At 45.1% G+C, this 20,009-nt stretch overlaps 3 protein-coding genes and 1 pseudogene across 4 annotated transcripts; 2 read left to right on the forward strand and 2 right to left on the reverse strand.

Moving 5' to 3' along the window:
* Positions 1 to 1,246: 1,246 nt before the first annotated feature.
* Positions 1,247 to 2,704, reverse strand: LOC308525521 (lysine-specific demethylase 4D-like; the record flags this gene model as incomplete). The annotated part of the gene is made up of 1 exon (XM_081100318.1): positions 1,247 to 2,704. One exon carries the CDS (start codon positions 2,702 to 2,704, stop codon positions 1,247 to 1,249), a length of 1,458 nt encoding a protein of 485 aa, XP_080956444.1.
* Positions 2,705 to 3,469: 765 nt separating this feature from the next.
* LOC308525522 (proline-rich protein 23C-like) lies at positions 3,470 to 4,120 on the forward strand (annotated as a pseudogene). Its single transcript has one exon. The product of its transcript is annotated as a proline-rich protein 23C-like (transcript).
* Positions 4,121 to 8,715: 4,595 nt separating this feature from the next.
* LOC308525523 (lysine-specific demethylase 4D-like) lies at positions 8,716 to 10,671 on the forward strand (the record flags this gene model as incomplete). Its single annotated transcript, XM_081100319.1, has 1 exon — positions 8,716 to 10,671. The coding sequence occupies one exon, from the start codon at positions 8,716 to 8,718 to the stop codon at positions 10,669 to 10,671; it is 1,956 nt and encodes a 651-aa protein (XP_080956445.1).
* A 7,233-nt stretch (positions 10,672 to 17,904) lies between these two features.
* Positions 17,905 to 19,029, reverse strand: LOC308524602 (speckle-type POZ protein-like; the record flags this gene model as incomplete). The annotated part of the gene is made up of 1 exon (XM_081099161.1): positions 17,905 to 19,029. One exon carries the CDS (start codon positions 19,027 to 19,029, stop codon positions 17,905 to 17,907), a length of 1,125 nt encoding a protein of 374 aa, XP_080955287.1.
* Positions 19,030 to 20,009: the final 980 nt, after the last annotated feature.

Below are 20,009 nucleotides of genomic sequence, written 5' to 3' on the forward strand. Positions count from 1 at the left end.
GGTTTTTCAAGAACTTTCTAGAAACTTCTGATAAATTTAGTAAGACCCTCAAAAACTCTGGTGAGACCGCTGATAAATGTAATGAGACCCTCAAGAAATCTAGTGAGACCCTCGAGGTTATGAAAAAGGACCAACTAGAAATTAAGCATACACTTACTGCAGTAAAGGATATTATGCAGAGTTCCAACAGCAGACTAGAGGATCACAAGAATCAAGTCAAAGATTTGAAATACGAAGAAGCAAAAAACACCCAACCAGAAAAGCAAAATGAAAAAAGAATCCAAAAATACAAAGGAGCCTCTGGGACAGCTTCAAGCGTACCAACATCCGAATTATAGGGGTGCCAGAAGAAGAGAGAGGGCAAGATATTGAAAACCTATTTGAAGAAATAATGACAGAAAACTTCCCTTACCTGATGAAAGAAATAGGCTTCCAAGTCCAGGAAGTGCAGAGAACCCCAAACAAAGGGAATCCAAAGAGGACCATACCAAGACACATCATAATTAAAATGCCAAGAGCAAAAACAAAGAGAGAATCTTAAAAGCAGCAAGAGAAAAAGACAGTCAGTTACCTACAAGGGAGTACCCATACAACTGTCAGCTGATTTCTCAACAGAAAGTATGCAGGCCAGAAGGGAGTGGCAAGAAATATTCAAAGTGATGAATAGCAAGAACCTATAACCAAGGTGATTTTATCCAGCAAAGCTATCATTCAGAATTGAAGGTCAGATAAAGAGCTTCACAGATAAGAAAAAGCTAAAGGAGTTCATCACCATGAAACCAGTATTATATGAAATGCTGAAAGCTATCCTTTAAGAAAAGGAAGAAGAAGAAAAAGTTAAAGATACGAATTATGAACAACAAATACACATCTATCAACAAGTGAATCTAAAAATCAAGTGAATAAATGATCTGATGAACGGAATAAACTGGTGATTATAATAGAATCAGGGGCATAGAAAGGGAGTGGACTGACTATTCTTTGCGGGGTGAAAGGGGTGTAGGGGATGCGGGAAGAGACTGTACAAAAATCGTGCCCCTATGAATGAGGACAGTGGGGGGATGGAGTGAAGGCGGAAAGGGCGTGGGAACCAGGTGGAGGGGAGCTATGGGGGGAAAAAAGAGAAACAACTGTAATAATCTGAACAATAAAGATTTAATTTTTTTTAAAAAAAAGAACATGGAGAACAAAAGTAGACATCCCCTGGGCTTCGGGGACTGGAGCACAGTAGCACCCAAAAGCCACCTTAGGATGCTGGGACCGGCAGTGCTGGGCTGTCCATGGAGGGTTTGTCCTCAGGCACAGGCTGGGCTTTGGGATCCGGAGCTGTGCGCACTGCGCCCACTAGGCGGCGCCTCTTAGCTGGGACCTGAACAATGGACTCTTGAGTCCCCTGTTCCCGAGGACGACGACCACTCTCACGACCACGTGTGCCAGTTGGCTGGTGATCCTGGGCAGATGGGCCCGAGGTTGGCTGTGAGGATGGGTCGGGCTTTGAGGAGCAGAAGGCCACGGCAGCTGCTGCATGGGCAGCAGAGGCAGAACCCTGGCCTAGCGGGGGGTGCAGGCATGGCTGGCGCACAAGGGCTCGACTGCCACAGTGGCTGCGGGACCCACGGCGCGTGCCCACTGATCCAGGGGTGTGCGTGGCCCGACGGGGCTGGAGGTGACTCGGGCCCAGCTCCACCTGATCCACAACACTCTGGTCCTGCCCTCGTTTCCACAGCTCATAGCGCTCGGGCTGCAGGAGGCGCACGAACACGTCCATGGAAAAGCTCACCCGGGCCTCCCCGCAGCTGCACTGAGAGGCCACTTTGCCATAGTCGACCCATCGCGCGGTGGCAAAGTTGATGGCCTCCGCACAGTTGAAGCCATGGTTGAAGCCAGCGTGGTAGCCATAGGGAAAGGTCACCATGAACTCTCCAGCCTCCTGAGTGATGCGGCTGAACGGGACCCCGTTCTCCTTGAGCACAGTGGGCGAGATGAGGGCCACCTTGTGCCGCAGGAAGGCCTGGCAGCCCCGAGAGCTGCCCGGGAAAAGCTCCCTGGCCAGGCGCTCCAGGCGCGGGCCGTGCTCTGGGGGCACCGCGTACCACGTTTTGGGCTCCCCGAAGTGCAGGTAGTTGATGCTGTAAAGGTCCATGTCCTCCGTGTGCCAAGCGAAGGTGGTCTTCCACATGCCAAAGTACAGGTAGGGGGTGTTGACGCCTTCGATGACAACCCCACACTCCTGCTCCAGCAGGTCCTGGATGGTTCCCAGGTGGCCAAGGTTCCATTGTTTAGTGTTGGCGTCAAACAAGGAGCCACTGATGTCAGCGCCATAGATGGGCGGGTCGTACAGGCGCGTTTTCCAGTATTTCCGCTCCAGATCCTCAAAGTCCAAGTGTGGTGGAGTCTGATACTGTGCACTGTTTGCCAACAGGCGATACTCGCCCACTGTCATGGCCCTCTTCTTTTTGTGGTATTGAATGAACACACCTGCTCGCCCAGACGCCACCTGCTGGAGGGGAGTGGCTATCACCATGTCATTGACATCATCATAAGTCTGTCTGGCGTTCCATTCCTTGGGTGGAATGACCTTCGCCAGGCCAGCTCGGTGGGCACCTTGGGATTCCATGTAACCAATATATTTGTTGAAATCTTTAAATTCTTCCATGGTTGGGTGGAAAGTCATGATTCTCCCACTTGGCTCATTAGACACCATGGCTGCAGTGTAAGCCGAGGAATCCCGGGTTCTCAGGGATGTTTTAGATTCCTGAGAATGAGGGAGTAATGTCTTCTCTCTTGTTTTTTTGTTTGTTTGTTTGTTTTGTTTTTTTAAGTTTTGGTGTATCTGTGAGGCAGTCACTCAGATTCAGTAACCCTAACCCAATAATACATCTGAATCATAAATAATATAAAACTATAGTCAGTTCTTTAAACTTGTAATAGGAAAATAGCTCTTTTGCTCACAAGCACAAATAGCAGAAATCAAAACCCAATTCCAAGTGAAGGTCCTGCAGGATCCAGAGAGACAGTATCCACTTGAGAGCTGGCTTTCAAATGCAGCCCACATCCTCTTGTGCCTGGCTTTATACCGGGGCCATAGTAATCTTCTCATTGCACATCCAATGGGATCTCGGGAGGAGGGGCCTGGTTAGTCATCTGACTTTGTCCAGGCCCCATTTTCAAAACAAAAACTAGCCCTAGCGAGTTTGGCACAGTGGAAGGGTCCTGGGCTCGATTCCAGTCATGGCACATGACGAATTGGGGGCTTGATCCCCAGTGTGGGGTGTGCAGGAGGCAGCCAATGAATGATTCTGGCTTATCATTAAAGATTCTCTCTCTCTCTCTCTCTCTCTCTCTCTCTCTCTCTCGCTCGCTCTCTCGCTCTCTCTCTCTTTCTCTCCCTTCCTCTTTGAAACCAATAATAATAAAAAAAGATATCCAAGGCCCTAAAGGAGAAATAAAAAAATGAAATGAAAACTGGATGGCGCCCAACCTGCAAGGCCCGGCTGGATCCCACGCCGCTGATGCGCTCACCTCCGTGCTGGTCCTGGCTGCAGGCTATGCCCTGCAGCTGCCTCTGGACAGCGGAGTCCACCTGGTGCTGGAGCCCGAGCCCACCTGGGTCCTGCAGCAACTGTCTCTGGGAGGGCACACCCTGGTGCTGGTCCCCGAGGCGCTCTTGGGCTCAGGAGCTGGGGCGCACCCGCCCGTTGTCAGCCTCGAACCCGTCGCTCTCCTGGGCGCACGAGGGGGAGGGGCGGGGGGAGAGGGGAAGGGGGCGGGGGGGTCAGCGGGGGCGTCGCCATCCAGCAGGGATTCTTCTGCGCATTTGCCCCACAGATCGCAGTCCCAGAAGAGGCCCACCACCAGGACGAAGACGAGGCCCCCGGGTTCCTGAATCCCTGGATGGTCCCTGCAGCCAGCTGGGTCGCTGGAACGGGGTTAGGCACCCACCCGCAGGGCCCCATCAGACAGCGATGGCCTCGGACCCCCACGCCTAGTCCAGAGAGGCTCGCCTGGGCCCTGCTTCAACCTGAACTTCAACCTGTGGGAGCGCTTCCCCAGCTCACCGCTCCAAGCTCTACGTACAGGGCCTGCTCCCAAGGCCCGGAAACGCCTGTTCCAGGGATGAACTGCGGCAATCCCACCCCCAGGGCTGAGGACCAGGAGAAGGGATTCTGATAGCCCTTGTGTGTATATTGCACATCCTACAAGAATGGATAAAGGCAGGTACTCTTGATGCAGGACGCTTTGCAGAATTTTCGATCAATGGGAGACTAAAACATTTGGAAGAAAGATCACAAAGCAGCAGAGAAATGCTGCTTCAAACACAGGGTACTTGGGGTGGTGAGCACACAGTGCTACATACAGATGATGTATTATGTAAAATTGGGCACTTGAAATGTACGTAATTTATTAACCAGTGACCCTAATAAATATGTTATTTAAGAAATATTTTTAAAATACAGTGTATATCCAGCTTGCTACTTAGGTTGTTTTCTTTATATAGGTCACCTGTAAGCAGTTCCATTCCCCCTAGTTTTGCTTCAAACCTCCCGCTAGTACTTTTCACTAAAAATACTTCCCTTTTTGTGGGTCCTAATCTATAATAATAAAGCATAATATGATAATTGGACTGGATGTCCTTCTGACATCCTTCTGTCGTCCTTCTGGATGACCTTCCTGGAAGCCCAGGTTCCGGGGGTCAAAGGGAAGCCAGTGCCGGCAGCCAGGGAAAGGAAGGCCTACTCTTGCACAAATTTCGAGCATTGTGCCTCCAGTATGTAATAATTTGGAATCAAGATTTTACAATAGTACAAAGCAAGCACTTTTTAATTGTTGTTTTATATAATAATTAGGAATCAAGATTTTGCAATCATAGAAGGCAAGCACATTTTTAATTGTTGATTTTCCTTTAAAGCATAAACCAGTAGAAAACAATAACATGTTATATCAGAAAGCAGAAAGATACATCTAACTCCAGGCGCGTCCGCTTATTTACACGTGGGCTTTCTAGACCACTGCTCACAGCCAGTCTCCAGGAGCACACCTTTCTTCATTCAAATTCTGCTCCTATCCCAGAGCTGGCCTCCTCCTTCTCTCACGCCTTTGCCTATAGGCCATGTAAATTTATCTTAGATTAACCCTTTTTGTACCCCCCCACCCCGATTTGATGTATAAAAAGCTTGCAATACTCTGGGACAATGGGCATGTTGTCTTTTCTGCCATGCTGCTGGAGGTTTAGACTCCATGCCTCAAGACGGGACTTGCTTTCGGTGAGCATTTTGGTTAATAAAACCATACTTACAAAAAAGACTTTCAGCGGTGGAAGTGAAATTTTTTTATCAGCCTCTAGCCTCCACAATTATTTGGGGGCAACAAATCCTGGGCTTTGGTTCCCCTCTAGTCTCCCTCCCTTTTCTTTTCTTCCTTCCCTTCCCCCACCCAACACCCTCTCCTGCTAAACCAGGCTCCTTTGACCAATTAGGTCAGCAGATACTCAAAAAACAGTTTTGATCTTTCTGAGTCATTGATAGGTTTAAAATGCTATCACCGATATTTGTTCACAAATATATTAAAGGTAACTGATATCTGACTTTTTTTCTAATATTGTTCATTCAACCAATTGAGGGTTTGCGGTTACTGCTTTCTGCACTTGTCTTAGTAATTATATCAAAACATTTTAAGCAAAACATATTTTTATGGCCTAGTAAAAGTGTGTAGAGTTGGTGAATGAAGTTGGGGATGGTTGTGGGGTTCTGCTTGACTGCCTGGCTGGGGAATTGGATACGTACAGACATTATCTTCAGGATGACTCGGTGGAAATCATTTGGCACTGGGCTGAGCGGTAGTACCAGAGTTGCTGGGAGACATATGCAAGCAGAGGACAAAAGTACCATCATCCAAATTTTTTCTCTTCAAGTCTTCTTGCTGTTAAAAAAGCTATATGTATGTATATATTTTTATATTTTAATATATTTTATTGATTTCAGAGAGAAAAGGAGAGGGAGAGAGAGATAGAAACATGAATGATGAGAGAGAATCATTGATCAGCTGTCTCCTGCACACTCCCAACAGGGGACTGAGCCCACAACCCAGGCATATGCCCTGACTGGGAATCAAACCGTGACCTCCTGGTTCATAGGTAGATGCTCAACCACAGAGCTCTTCCAGTTGGGGTATATGTATATTTAATGTGGTTAATTTCCTGATTCATTTCAATAAACAAATCCATTAAATAAATTAACAAGATTATTCCAATTGGTAATATGTGGGGATGGGACAGTAGGGCAGAATTGGCAGGGGCTGGCCTGGGTTCTGGTGATCAGGGAAAGTTTATAGCAGGAGAACTTTCTGAGACCCAACTGACAAAAGGAGTTGGTTTCCACTTAGAGAAAACAGCAAAGGTAATAGCTCTACTGTGGAATAGAAAGGAAGCTTGTTTGTATGAGTCATAGAATAGAAGAAGGAGAACCATAGAACCTTTTGACCCATATTAGGTATTTGAATATTTTTCTTTTTCTTTTTTTAATCACTAATTAGTTAAGTATTTTTATTGATTTCAGAGAGGAAGGGGGAGGGAGAAAGAGATAGAACCATCAATGATAAGAGAGAAACACTGATCGGCTGCCTCCTGCACACCCACTAATGGGGATTGAGCCCACAACCCAGGTATGTACCCTTGATCAGAATCGAACCCAGGACACTTTGGTCCACAGGCCGATGGACTGAGCCAAACCAGCTAGGGCTGTATTTGAATATTTTTCAACTTGAAATAAGGCATTGGCAATTTAAAACAGCACTTCAGATGATGTGACATCCATACTCAATCAGCATAGCTCTTTGAACAAGGAGAGAGAAGTACTTAGAGTATCTAAGTGATACAGGGAGAGTTGATGGTTATTTTGACTTAGTGTATACTATTGAAGATGCACGGAGTGGACAAACTTAGAATAAATTTTGGAAATTGAAAATGATAGTTTGGGTACAGAAGGAAACATTTCAAAGAAGCAAACCACCTTTCCCCTGGCCCCAGCCCTCTCTTACAGAACTTCAGTAACCCTCGGGCATATGAAGCACCGAATAAAAAAGTGAAGAGCAGTGAGTACCCTCCTGTGAAGCTAGTGAGTGTGTACTTGGTGAAAACTGTTGAGAAACAGTAGCAAGGTAAAATTTGAATTCACATAATCTATGACCAAGAGCTTAATTTGTAGGCACTGGTGTGGGGTCCTCCAATAGATGTGTGGGCGGATGTTCACAGCAGCGGAGTAAGAGGTCAGAAGAGGAAACAACGGGAAGGCCCAGCGGCAGTGGAAACGTCTGTACAATTGAATGCAGCCCACGAACAAAACAAAGTCCAGCTCTGTGCGTGACACAAATGAAGGAAAAATACACACAAAAGGGTACATGAAAACATTCTCTTCTTAAAGGGTTATATTTAAAGGTCCTATAAAGTTTTTAAAAAACAGTTACAGTTTTAATTTCGTATTGTTTACTGAAATTAATATGCTTGTAGTTCGGACCGGGTTAGTAGGAGAGGCAGATGAGGCAGTGCTCCCGAAGGAGGAGCCTGAGTCAGGTACCAGGTGACTGGCAATAGAGTGTTTCTTGACCTGGGACGTGGTTCTATTTGTTCACTCTATGGTTATTTATAGATGTGAATAGTTCTTAATATGTGTAAGTTAAGCTGTACAAATATGCTTTGTGAATTTCTGTAAGAACATATTTTATAATTAAAAAATGTTAAACCTTCTGCTTTAAAAAAATTATCATGTACTGGTTTATAGAATTGTTTGTTTCATATTGCGCTGTTTTGTAGACTGTTTTTAAAAGTAGATTATGTTTCTAATTTTTTTCATTCTACTATTCTTCGTTGACACCTACTCTTATCTATTATTTTATTACACTTAGTGTAGTGATACTTTATTTTTTAGAACAGTTTTAGATTAAAAATTTGATCAGAGAATTGATAGAGTTTCCCCCATATAACTACCCCCATGCTACCTCATTCACGGTTTCCCCTATTATTAATACCTTACAATACTGTGGTACATTTGTTACAGTTAATGAATCAAGGCCTATACGTTATTTAATAAATCTGTTAATCAGATTTCCTCAGTTTTTACTCAATGTCCTTTTAATGTTCCTGCCAGAAGCTGATCCACCCTTGCTGCTTGACACAGTCGCTGCAGGGAAGAAACATCTGCACAGCTTATGTTTCAAGGGACCTGGCATATATGGAATATGTTTGCTCCCCCTCTTAATGCTATGTGTTTTAAACAGGACCACCTCCCTGAGAAAGGTTCTTTCCCCAAGTGAGGATTTTTCCCTGGAGATGGGGAGGGAATAAAACGCCTTAACTAAGTGACAGGCGGGTAGTTAATCACTTTAACTATGAACAATCATGCTTAAGCTACATAATATTTACTTAGAATAATCTCCTTCAGTTACTCCCTTGTAGCTTAAAAGAACAATAGAGTAACCTTGGAATAGAGATAAGAAATGCCCTAACCTTTGGAATAGAATGGATAGGATTAAAATCAACTGGTATAAATACAGATGTAATAGGACAATAGACACAGACCTTGGCTGGAGATCCTGGCTAGAGAACGGGGCTATGATGACCAACTGAAAGCTGCTCAAACAAGAGAGAAGACATTACTCCCTCATTCTCAGGAATCTAAAACATCCCTGAGAACCCGGGAATCCTCTGCTTACATTGCAGCCATGGTGTCTAGTGAGCCAAGTGGGAGAATCATGACCTTCCACCCAACCATGGAAGAATTTAAAGATTTCAGCAAATATATTGGTTACATGGAATCCCAAGGTGCCCACCGAGCTGGCCTGGCGAAGGTCATTCCACCCAAGGAATGGAAAGCCAGACAGTCCTACGATGATGTCAATGACATGGTGATAGCCACTCCCCTCCAGCAGGTGGCGTCTGGGCGAGCAGGTGTGTTCATTCAATACCACAAAAAGAAGAGGGCCATGACAGTGGGCGAGTATCGCCTGTTGGCAAACAGTGGACAGTATCAGACTCCACCACACTTGGACTTTGAGGATCTGGAGCGGAAATACTGGAAAACGCGCCTGTACGACCCGCCCATCTATGGCGCTGACATCAGTGGCTCCTTGTTTGATGCCAACACTAAACAATGGAACCTTGGCCACCTGGGGACCATCCAGGACCTGCTGGAGCAGGAGTGTGGGGTTGTCATCGAAGGCGTCAACACCCCCTACCTGTACTTTGGCATGTGGAAGACCACCTTCGCTTGGCACACGGAGGACATGGACCTTTACAGCATCAACTACCTGCACTTCGGGGAGCCCAAAACGTGGTACGCGGTGCCCCCAGAGCACGGCCAGCGCCTGGAGCGCCTGGCCAGGGACCTTTTCCCGGGCAGCTCTCGGGGCTGCCAGGCCTTCCTGCGGCACAAGGTGGCCCTCATCTCGCCCACTGTCCTCAAGGAGAACGGGGTCCCGTTCAGCCGCATCACTCAGGAGGCTGGAGAGTTCATGGTGACCTTTCCCTATGGCTACCACGCTGGCTTCCACCATGGCTTCAACTGTGCGGAGGCCATCAACTTTGCCACCGCGCGATGGGTCGACTATGGCAAAGTGGCCTCTCAGTGCAGCTGCGGGGAGGCCGGGGTGAGCTTTTCCATGGACGTGTTCGTGCGCCTCCTGCAGCCCGAGCGCTATGAGCGGTGGAAACGCGGGCAGGACCAGACCGTTGTGGACCACGTGGAGCCCACGGCGCCGGGTAGCCAGGAGCTGAGAGCCTGGAGGGAGGGCAGGGCGGCCTGGAGATCTGCGCTGGGCCTGAGGCACCTCCAGCCCCGTCGAGCCACGCACACCCCTCGATCAGTGGGCACGGGCTGTGGGTATGGTCGCCGCCACACCCTTGTGCGCCAGCCATGCCTGCGCCCCTCGCTAGGCCGGGGTTCTGCCTCTACTGCCCAGCCCGCGGCTGCCGCGGCCTTCTGCTCCTCAAAGCCCGACCCATCCTCACAGCCAACCCCGGGCCCATCTGCCCAGGATCTCCAGCCAACTGGCACACGTGGTCCTGAGAGTGGTCGTCGTCCTCGGGAACAGGGGACTCAAGAGTGGGTTGTTCTGGCCCCTGCTAAGAGGCGCCGCCAAGTGGTCGCAGTGCGCACAGCTCCGGATCCCAAAGCCCAGCCTGTGCCTGAGGACAAACCCTCCATGGACAGCCCAGCACCACTCAGCCCTGGTGGCCAGCATCCTGTGCGGGCTTCTGGGTGCCGTTGTGCCCCTGACCTTCAACCCTTGGGGCCCCCATTGGATCCTGAAGCACCGATGCACCCTGGCCCGTGCCTGCTATCTCTGGACAATATTCCAGTCAATTTCCCTGACAATGTCTCACTAACTCCTCCCTGTGTCACTGGGAATCTGAGGTCCTTCCCCACAGACCCTGCTGGAAACCACAGGGCCCCTGCGAGCCTCTCTGAGCTTGTAAGAATGGACCACTCTTATGCCTCCATGGTCCAGGCCCCCGCCACAGTTGCCAAAATTTCCTGGGCCCCTGACTGTGAATCCCTGGAGCTAAAGCTAGAGGCAGCTGCCTCTCTGGAGTCCTGGGACACATTCCCTGCCAATGGGCGGTCTTCCATCTTTGAGCCTATCACTGATGAAGATTTAGCCAAATATGGCTGTATCTAACCCTCAACCCTGGGAACACAGCACCTCCCAGCCAAGCCGCAATCTGGGCTGGCCCTGTCCACAGTCAAGATGCTTTATCTCCTAGAAATGATGCATTTCTTAAGCTGCCAGATGTTTCTACTACTATGACAAGCAGGGCTCCCAGTTGCTAGACAAACGGACCTCCCCATTGGGCAGCTGCCCTGGAATGCTGTGGTACCTCTCAGGCATTCTCAGCCCACTCCTAGATGCCATGGACACGGCTGGTTTTGATATCACCTTCAGGATCCCTCCCTACCATAGTGTGCCTTGATAAGAACATTCTCAGGTGTTCTAAACTAAATTACACCAGGAGATAGATAGATATAGATAGATAGATAGATAGATAGATAGATAGATAGATAGAACTGTTAGTCTCTTAAAGGCTTGGAGCCAACTACCAAAGGAGAGCTCACATTCCTGTGGCTGTCTTTGGAAGTGTGTATTAGTTTCCAGATGACTCATTCTGCAGATTCCTAAGACCCTGGTTTCCACTGGACCCTGGTTCCCACTGGACGTGCTGCAGCCACAACTGAGCCCAGCAGCTTCTCTTACTCGGCAGCTCTGTCACACCTACACACGGCTCAGGCCTCTGCTCAGGCTGGAACTAGAACTTTACCCAATGAGTCTGACAGCCAGTACTGCCTTGAGGATGTTTGTAATTTGTTAAATAATATGTTTGTATCGATTTTATACAGAGAGAATGGGAGAGGGATAGAGAGATAGACACATCTAACTCCAGGAGCCTCCGCTTATTTTCACGTGGGTTTTCTGGACCACTGCCCACAGCCATTCTCCTGGAGCACGCCTTTCTTCAAATAATAAATAGAGGAACTAGTCTGGCAGGTGTAGTTGTATGGTTGAGTCTCTAGCCATGAACCAGATGGACTTGGTTTGAATCTTGGTTAGGGCATATGCCAGAGTTTTAGGCTAGCCAGTGGTCAGATAACTAATTAGTCAACAGAGCCAAATATCAACAGTACAACAATTGAAAGTTCTTGTGAGAGCCAAATTGTTTTCAAGTTAAACTATATACATAAGTACATTGTTATTAACTTAATTAGGGTACTCCTACGGCTTAGGAGAGCCACACTCAAGGGTCCTAGGTGCCGCATGTGGCTCGGGAGCCGCATTTTGCCAACCACGATGGGGGCTTGTAGGAGGCAGCCAATCAATCATTATCTGTCAACATTGATGTTACTCTCTCTCTCCTTCTGCCCTTCCTCTCTCTGAAATCAATAAAAAAATATGTTTATCAAAATAAATAAATATAGTAACTAAGTTATTATAACTAAGTTTTGCTAGGTACCATAGTAACTTTTCAATTTCCCTGCCCCAAACTCAGTCTTCAAAGGTAAGGCAAATCCCCTAGAATCTGAAGATTATATGTAAGTGGAAAAGATAAATGCAAGCACAGAGAAATAAAAAACTCATAAGAGCTCAAATAAGGAAGAGGGATCTGCTGTGTACAACTAAAGAAGAGTATGAGGAGCAGATGACTGAACCTGAGAATCCTTCCCCCTCATCACTCCCCAGAAAAAGGCCCCAGGAGAACATTGACTAAAGAGGATGAAAAAGGCTTGAATCCCTGATATGGTTAACAATGAGCCCCGCAATAAGCAGTGAATAGCTACTCCTCTGCCATGTGCAAGGTCTAAAACATTGGACTGACCCTTCCTTTGTGGCTCAGCCATTCAGCATGGGCCCTGGGAATAAGAGGTCATAGGTTCAGTCCCTGTCAGCACACATGCCTGGGTCATGGGCTCCATCCCCAGTGGGCAGAGTGCAAGTGTCACAAAATCAATGACTCCCTCTCATCATCGATGTTTCCATCTCCCTCTCCCTTCTTCTCTGAAATCAATAAAAATGTATTAAGGAACAACAGAATTTCTGCTGTTACCACATATATTCAACACTAGGATGGATTGCTATTCAATGCAATTAGACACGTGAAAGAAATAAATCTAACAGGAAAGAGGAAAGAAAGCTATAATAATGTATATTATTAGCTCAGCAGGATCACATAATTAGAAATTTTCCTGAAATCTATAATTAATGAAGTTAGGAAGAAACGAGATCAGTGGATTTCCTCTAAACAATGAAAAATAGTAAAAGAAATTTACAAGGCATCTTGTATGATCAAAAACTGCAAATCCTAAAAATAAATGTAATAAAAGTAATATAATTCTGTGTGTGTATAAACTATTAAATGCTATTGAAACAAACGAAAGAAAGAACCATAAGTCCTGTAAGTGGGAATGTCCCATATTCATGGATTGAAAGACATAATATGCTAACTATGTCCAATGTCACCAAACAGACCAATACCATAAATACAATTCTATAACTTTAAAAAAGTGTGTGCATATACATGTGTGTGTAATTGAGAAGTTGGTTTTTAAATGAGTGTGTGACTAGGACTCTTTGAAGTTGTTTTAGTCAATAAATGAGAGACAGACCTCACTAAAAATGAATTAGTGTTGTAGGCATTATCACCTCAATTACTTTCATATCTACATAGCACACTTAAAACTGCTTCCATATTGTGGGGGAGAATATTTGTGTAAAGGAAGAGATAAACTGTTGTAGGAACAGGGTATAAAGGTCTGTCTAAGAAGATCTATCTCAGCTTTTCTTTCCTTCAAGCAGTGACCTTGAGTTTATGTAAGATATGGTAACCCAGGCAGCTGCAGTGGATTTCGAATCTCATTAATCACAATTTCATTCTTTACTCATCACCTACTACCTAAAAGTATTGATAGATTTAAAAGGCTTTTGGGAGGTGATTTGCTTATGAGGCTGGAGCCCTCAGAAACAGGATTAGTGCCCTTAAGAAGGAGACTTCAGAAAGCTCCCTAACCTCTACTAATTGGTAAAACTGAAGGAGAAGCCAGCTGTGTATAAAACAGGAAATAGGCCTTCCCCAGAAACTGAATCAGCCACAATATTGACCTTGGTCTTTTCAGGTGCCAGAAGTATGAGAAATACATTGATGTTGTTTATAAGCCACCCAGTCTACAGTCTTTTTGTTATAGAAGTAAAAATAGGCTAAGACAATGTCCTTGGTAACCATCCATATATCTTCTTTAGTGAAGTGCCTACTCAAGTCCTCTAAATTGTACAATGATCATTGGATTTTTTGGTCTTATTTTGAACTGTATGAGTTCTTTGGATACAAATGCTTTAAGATACATATGCATTTAAAATCTTTTTCTTTCTATTTATGGGTTATATTTCTGTTTTATTAAAACATTTAGAAAGTGAACCAAAGGCCTAGTAAGTGTGGGGATTTGGGGGAGGGAATAGATTTCAGCTTGTCTATCCAGGCATGCCACCTCCACACACACAAACATATGCATGTACACACAGCAGCTCTCCTTTGCCTGAAATGCCATAGTCCTGTCCTGGTTGCTGCAGAATGGAGGAGCCAGGGAGAAAGCAACCTGTCAGGGTCTTGGCTTACTATGACCAGATTTGTGGTCCAGAATTTGAGCATTGTCAACTGGCACTCATCTCATCTATACTTAGCGTTCTGCCACCCCCACTTGAGCATGGCCAGCCCACCTGGAGGTTACTGAAGGGATGTTAGGGGGGCTGGGACTATCTGTGCCTGGAGAGTTATGATGGTTGTTGGTGGTATTTGCTTATGGTATGTAAATAATCTTTCAGTTTAAAAAGGCTAATCTGTCATTCTATTATTATTTACTTATTGCGGATTAGAGTTATCTAAATACAGAAAGCCCAGAATAAGGTACAAACCCCAAAACTCTAAGATACTTCAGGTCTGTTCTTTCCATTTTCTCTACCTGTGTCTTCATTCTTTTATTCTCCTCCATATCTTTATTTCCCTTTCCTTTACATATTTTACTCCCATAGCATGCTTCTGTGTAGCAGTTTGGACGCATAATTTAAATATAATTTCACTAGCCAATTTTAATTGTGTGATGTGATAAGCTTTGAATAGTGTAGAGTTGTATTGAAAGCAAATTCCAAACTGTAGCTTATATGTTAGGCGACACAACAAAAGAAATGAGTATCATTGAAAATGAGCATATTTTTGAAATTATACCAAAGCTTCATATTTGATCAGGAAAATAATGTCTTTTACAGAGTTAGATAAAATTAAAAGGTCTTTTGAGCTGACTTCCCACATCTTAGATATTGCTGTTAACTGATAGCAATTTTGTGTCTATATGTATCAAACTGGGGAAATAATGCTCTTAGAGGTCCCTGGAATCCATAAGGTAGGAAACCATAAATGAAATAATATTTGGGAACACAGTGAAAGGATACAGTTCCATGATACTGACCCAAAAATATAGCTTCCCTGTCCAGAGATTTCTTAATATTATGGAAAATGGTGAAGAACTTGTCAAAAGAATGTTCTCTTTCATACCACAAATGTAACATACTCAGACCTCTAGATCCCAGGATTGCCTACCCTGTCCAAAATTTAATCCCCTCTCCCAAAAAGGTAATCATATGCTGGTGATTAATATGCCCTGTTTCTAATGATCATTTCTTCAATTCATATGAATAAAATCACATTGTATACACTTTGGTGTATACTTTCATTTGTTTAAAAGTATTTTGGTGAGCCCAGCCAGAGTGAATTAGTGGTTGACTGTCGACCTATAAACCAGCAGGTCACAGTTCAATTCTCAGGCATGGCACATACCCAGGGTGCAGGTTTGATCCTCAGTCAGAGGAATTACTAATAGGAGGCAGCCAATCAATACTTCCCTCTCATCATTGATGCTTCTATCTCTCTCTCCCTCTCCTTTCCTCTCTGAAATTATATATATATATATATATATATATATATATATATGTTTAAAATAAAAGAATTAAAGAAAAGTATTTTGGCGAGATTTATGCACTCCTCTGTGTGTAACACTTGTTTGTATTATTTTGTCTCAGGGTATTCCACTACATGATTGTACCACAACTTGGTCATTCTACTGGAGACCAAGTAGATGGGCTTGGCCCTTGAGCCCATTTTTCTTGGATTGTTTCTATTCCTTTTGTGTCTTGTATGAGGACTTTATATAATTTGGATATTAACCCCGTATCAGAGGTAACATTGGCAAATATTTTCTCCCATACGGAGGGGTCCTTTTTCATTTTTTATTTTTAAATATATTTTTATTGATTTTTTACAGAAAGGAAGGGAGAGATATAGAGAGTCAGAAACATCGATGAGAGATAAACATCGACCAGCTGCCTCCTGCACACCCCCTCCTGGGGATGTGCCAGCAACCAAGGTACATGCCCTTGACCGGAATCGAACCTGGGACCTTTCAGTCCGCAGGCCGACGCTCTATCCACTGAGCCAAACGGGTTTCGGCAGAAGCTTTTTATTTTGACCTAGTTCCATTTGTCTCTTTTCTCCTTCGTTTCTGTTGCCCAATAACTAAGATTTGGAAACAGCACAAGTGGCCATCCGTAGGCAAATGGATAAAAAAAGCTGCGGGACATTTACACAAGGGAATACTACACAGCTGAAAAGAGGGGTTTCTGAAACTCTGGGGCAGCATGAATGGACCTGAAGAATATCATGCTACATGAAATCAGCCAACTTCTTGCATTTAATTGCACTTTTTCAGACACCCCTGTCATCTATTATTATACTTCCTGATGACAGTTTAAAAATAGAGCAAAATCCAGAGAACATATCCTATGCCATGCATCATGTGTGCAGATTTTAACAAACTGAGTAAAGGACAAACCAAAACCTATGTTTTGAAAGTTTTCATCATATTTAAAAATATAGTAAATGGATTTTCATGGCATAAAAGGAAACCAAAAACAAAGAAAAAGAGTAATGTGTTTGTCTTAATTGATAGTGTCTTAGGAAAACGCCTTTCTTAGATACTGGTGTTCCCCAGCATGTAGAATGATTCCTAATCTATTTCTAGTCAAAAGTGACTAAAGGAAAAGTTAGGCCTGAGATGGAGAGAGGAGCAGGAAGAAATTTTACATATAAGGAACTTTGAGCTACATTTATAAAGGTCACACTTTCACCTTCATAATCCAGGAATGCCCCTACTCAGCCAATAGGTTAGGGCACATATTGCAGTAAAAGTGGGAGGTGGCAAAGACATTGTAGTGGATGTGGGTTTTAGCATAGCCAAGAAGAGGCCCTTCTGGACACTCCTATTCCTCTATTTCTAATCATCACTACAGACTCCAGCAGCCCAATTCCAATGTCTCCCACTTTTATCTCCAAGTGATGCATCCCTGAGGTAGAAGTCTGAGCACCCCAGTCACGGAAACACTCAGATCCGGGAGAGACATTTGCACCTTGAGGACCACATCCCACACAAAGGCTGCTCAAACCTCCAGGTAGGAAGACAAGTCTATTAGTTCTTCCCGGCTGCAAAGTGAGAGTCACTGCAAAAAGAAAAAGAAATCATGTGGACACAGTGCAAAGAAAGTCCTGAGGCAAAAGTTGGTCTTTTAAGATGTTACTTTATTGTGAGCTACAACAACAAGAGCAGTTTTTATTGTCACATCTAGTAAAGAGATGACCACAACATCTGCAGAAGAAGCAAATCCCTAAAGACAGACATTTGAGCGTTTGTCTAAATTTAAATGTTTGTGGCCCAATGTAGGACTTATCTCACCCTGGTCAGTGTCTCAGTGTTTAGAGCTTTGGCTCAGACCTGAAGGGTCAGGGGTTTGATTCCACTCCAGGCTGCATACTGGGCTGCAGTTTCCATCCCGTGCAATGCGTCTGTCTGGGCCTTGCATCTCTTTCTCTTTCTCAGAGTCTCAGGCTTTCCTTCCCTCCTTTGCGCTCCCTCTAAAATCTATGGAAGAAAATATCCTCAGCCTGGCCAGTGCTGCTCAGTGGTGTGTGTCAGTCTATGACCCAGGAGGTCAAGGATCCATTGGTGGTCAGGGCAGATGCCTTGGTTGTGGGTTTGATCACCAGTAGGGTGCATGCAGGAATCAGCTTATGGAAGATTCACTCTCATCGCTGATGTTTCTCCCTCTCTCCCTCCCCCTTCCTCTCTGAAATCAGTAAAGATACCTTTGAAAATAAGATTTCTTTAAGGAAAATAATGAAACTAAAAATCTTGGGCCAAGATGCAGACTTCCCCCGACAGCAGACGAAAACTCCACAGGCTGTGCTGTCTACCAGATGCTCAATGGCAGCAACAGTGGCTGCTGCTTCTGGAAAATCAGAGGAGTCTTACAACCCGCAGGATCTCAGGACTGCTTCGGGCGCTTGCGTGGGGGTCCCAGACAGGCGCCCTGTGCTGAAGCCAGAGAGAGGTACATCTCAGCCACCAAGTGGGGATGGGACGCCACCATTGCCTGCCACCCTTCAGTCTCCAAGACCCCCTCAGCATGAGAGTGGATGAAATCCACTGCCTGAGTTTTCAGTTGATCTGCGCTGTGGAGGTCAGCCAAGGTGAGCATTTCTGCAGCATTCTCCTCAGAGAGCTGTCTGCTGAGGGCTTCCTCACACATGACTTTCAAACGCTCCAGGGCATACTTGTCAGCAGCTGCCAGCAAACCATCAGCCATTTTGTCCAGGTTCGGAGCCTTCCCCGTGTAAATGAAGCACATCATTTCCTTAAAAACTCCAGGCTCCATGTCAATGATTTCAACCCGATTCTTTTTGCTCTCCTCCATTGCATGTGCAAACATGGCCCTAAACACTGGGGAACGAGCTGCTACGATAGCTTTGTGAGCCTGGAATTCCTGGCCAGCAACACAAAAACAACAGTCTGTGAACCAGGAATTTTCCCAAAGTCCTCCTAGCTCATCGGCCAGCTGGCACTCAGGAACCTTCACCATCTTCGTGGTATTCTGGCCAGAAATGGTGACGGAATCTTGCACCACACTCACCTCACAGAGGAGGGTCAGCTTGTCATCAGGGAGAAGACTATTGTCTTCATCCAAAAGAACATCTCTCCGGATGAATTTCTTGAATCCCCAGTCTTTGCCTTGTACAAAGCTATATGCCCGATGACTCTCCAAAGATTTGATTTCTTCTCCCTTGTCATTCAGGATGGAGAGTTTGAATTTTGCCAAAAATATACGCTTTGGAGAAGTGACCAGAAACAGGTAAAGTGACAGGTAATCTTTGGTGTCTTCATCTAGCCCTTTTGGGTATACTCTCAAACACCATTTCAGTTGAGCAATGGCTTCTGATGAAAAGGTTGAACTTTGAATGACTTCACCCACTTCCTGTGGGCAAAAGCTAAAGTTACTGATGGTCCACATGTGGGAGAATTTCACTACCTTGATCTCAGTGTGGCACCAGCTCTCAGCTGCAGGGCCATTCGACATTTCTGCTGGAGGTGGCGGACTTGGAACCCTTGACATTGCAAGTTTGAAAGTTAAACAAGATTTCCAAAGTCAGAGGACAAAGATTTCTGTTCTCTTTTCACCCACGTTAAGTCAGTAGTGGGAAGATGAAGTTGTCTTGTCTAACAGGAACTCTCTCAGAGCAGGGCCTACAGCTGCTGGTACCTGTCCTTCTGCATTCGCTTCATACTCTCTACAACATCCAGGCTTTGCTTCTGAAAATAACTGTCTGAAAGATGCACCTAAAAGATAAATGCTGTTTTGCTGGCGTGGTTCAATGCTTGAGCAACCAGGTCAGGGTATGTGGCCACGTTGCAGGCTCGATCCCCAGTGTGTGGGGATTGCACGAAGCAGCAATTCAGTGATTCTTTCTTCTTTGATGTTTCTATGTCTCTCTTCCTTTACCTTTGCCTCTGAAATAAAAATAAAATAAATAAAACATAAATGCTACCATAGTAGACAGATGCTCAACAATATCTAAGATTCATTTAATAATATTTATTGAGTTTTTGGTAGGGTGCCAGCCATTTCTTAAAGTGATCCTCTAATCCACAGGTGGGGAACGTCCTGCCTGAGGTCCATATAAGGCCCCCAAAATCATTTGGTCTGGCCCTCCCAAGGCATAGGGGTAATTTACACGTTTGACCAAATTGCAGCAGCCTAATTATCAATCATTTCATTTCATTTTTTATGGCCCTCAAAGGATGTTATAAATATCCAAATGGCCCTTGGCAGAAAAAAAGGTTCCTCACCCCTGTAATCTAATGTATTGACACTTCAATATAGTCCCAGGATTAAATAAATAAATAAATACAAAACTAAAGGCCTGGCCAGTGTGGACCAGTTGGGTGGTGCAACATCACCTGTACCAAATGCCCATGGGTTAGATTCCTGGTCAGGGCACAAGCCACGGCTCAGGTTTCACACACATTCAAGGCGCATGCTGGAGGCAACGGATTCCCCATTGTCTTTCTCATCAGTCCCTCAATCTCTCTCCC

Source organism: Myotis nattereri (assembly GCF_964212035.1).
Source record: "Myotis nattereri genome assembly, chromosome: 9".
Classification (NCBI taxonomy): domain Eukaryota; kingdom Metazoa; phylum Chordata; class Mammalia; order Chiroptera; family Vespertilionidae; genus Myotis; species Myotis nattereri.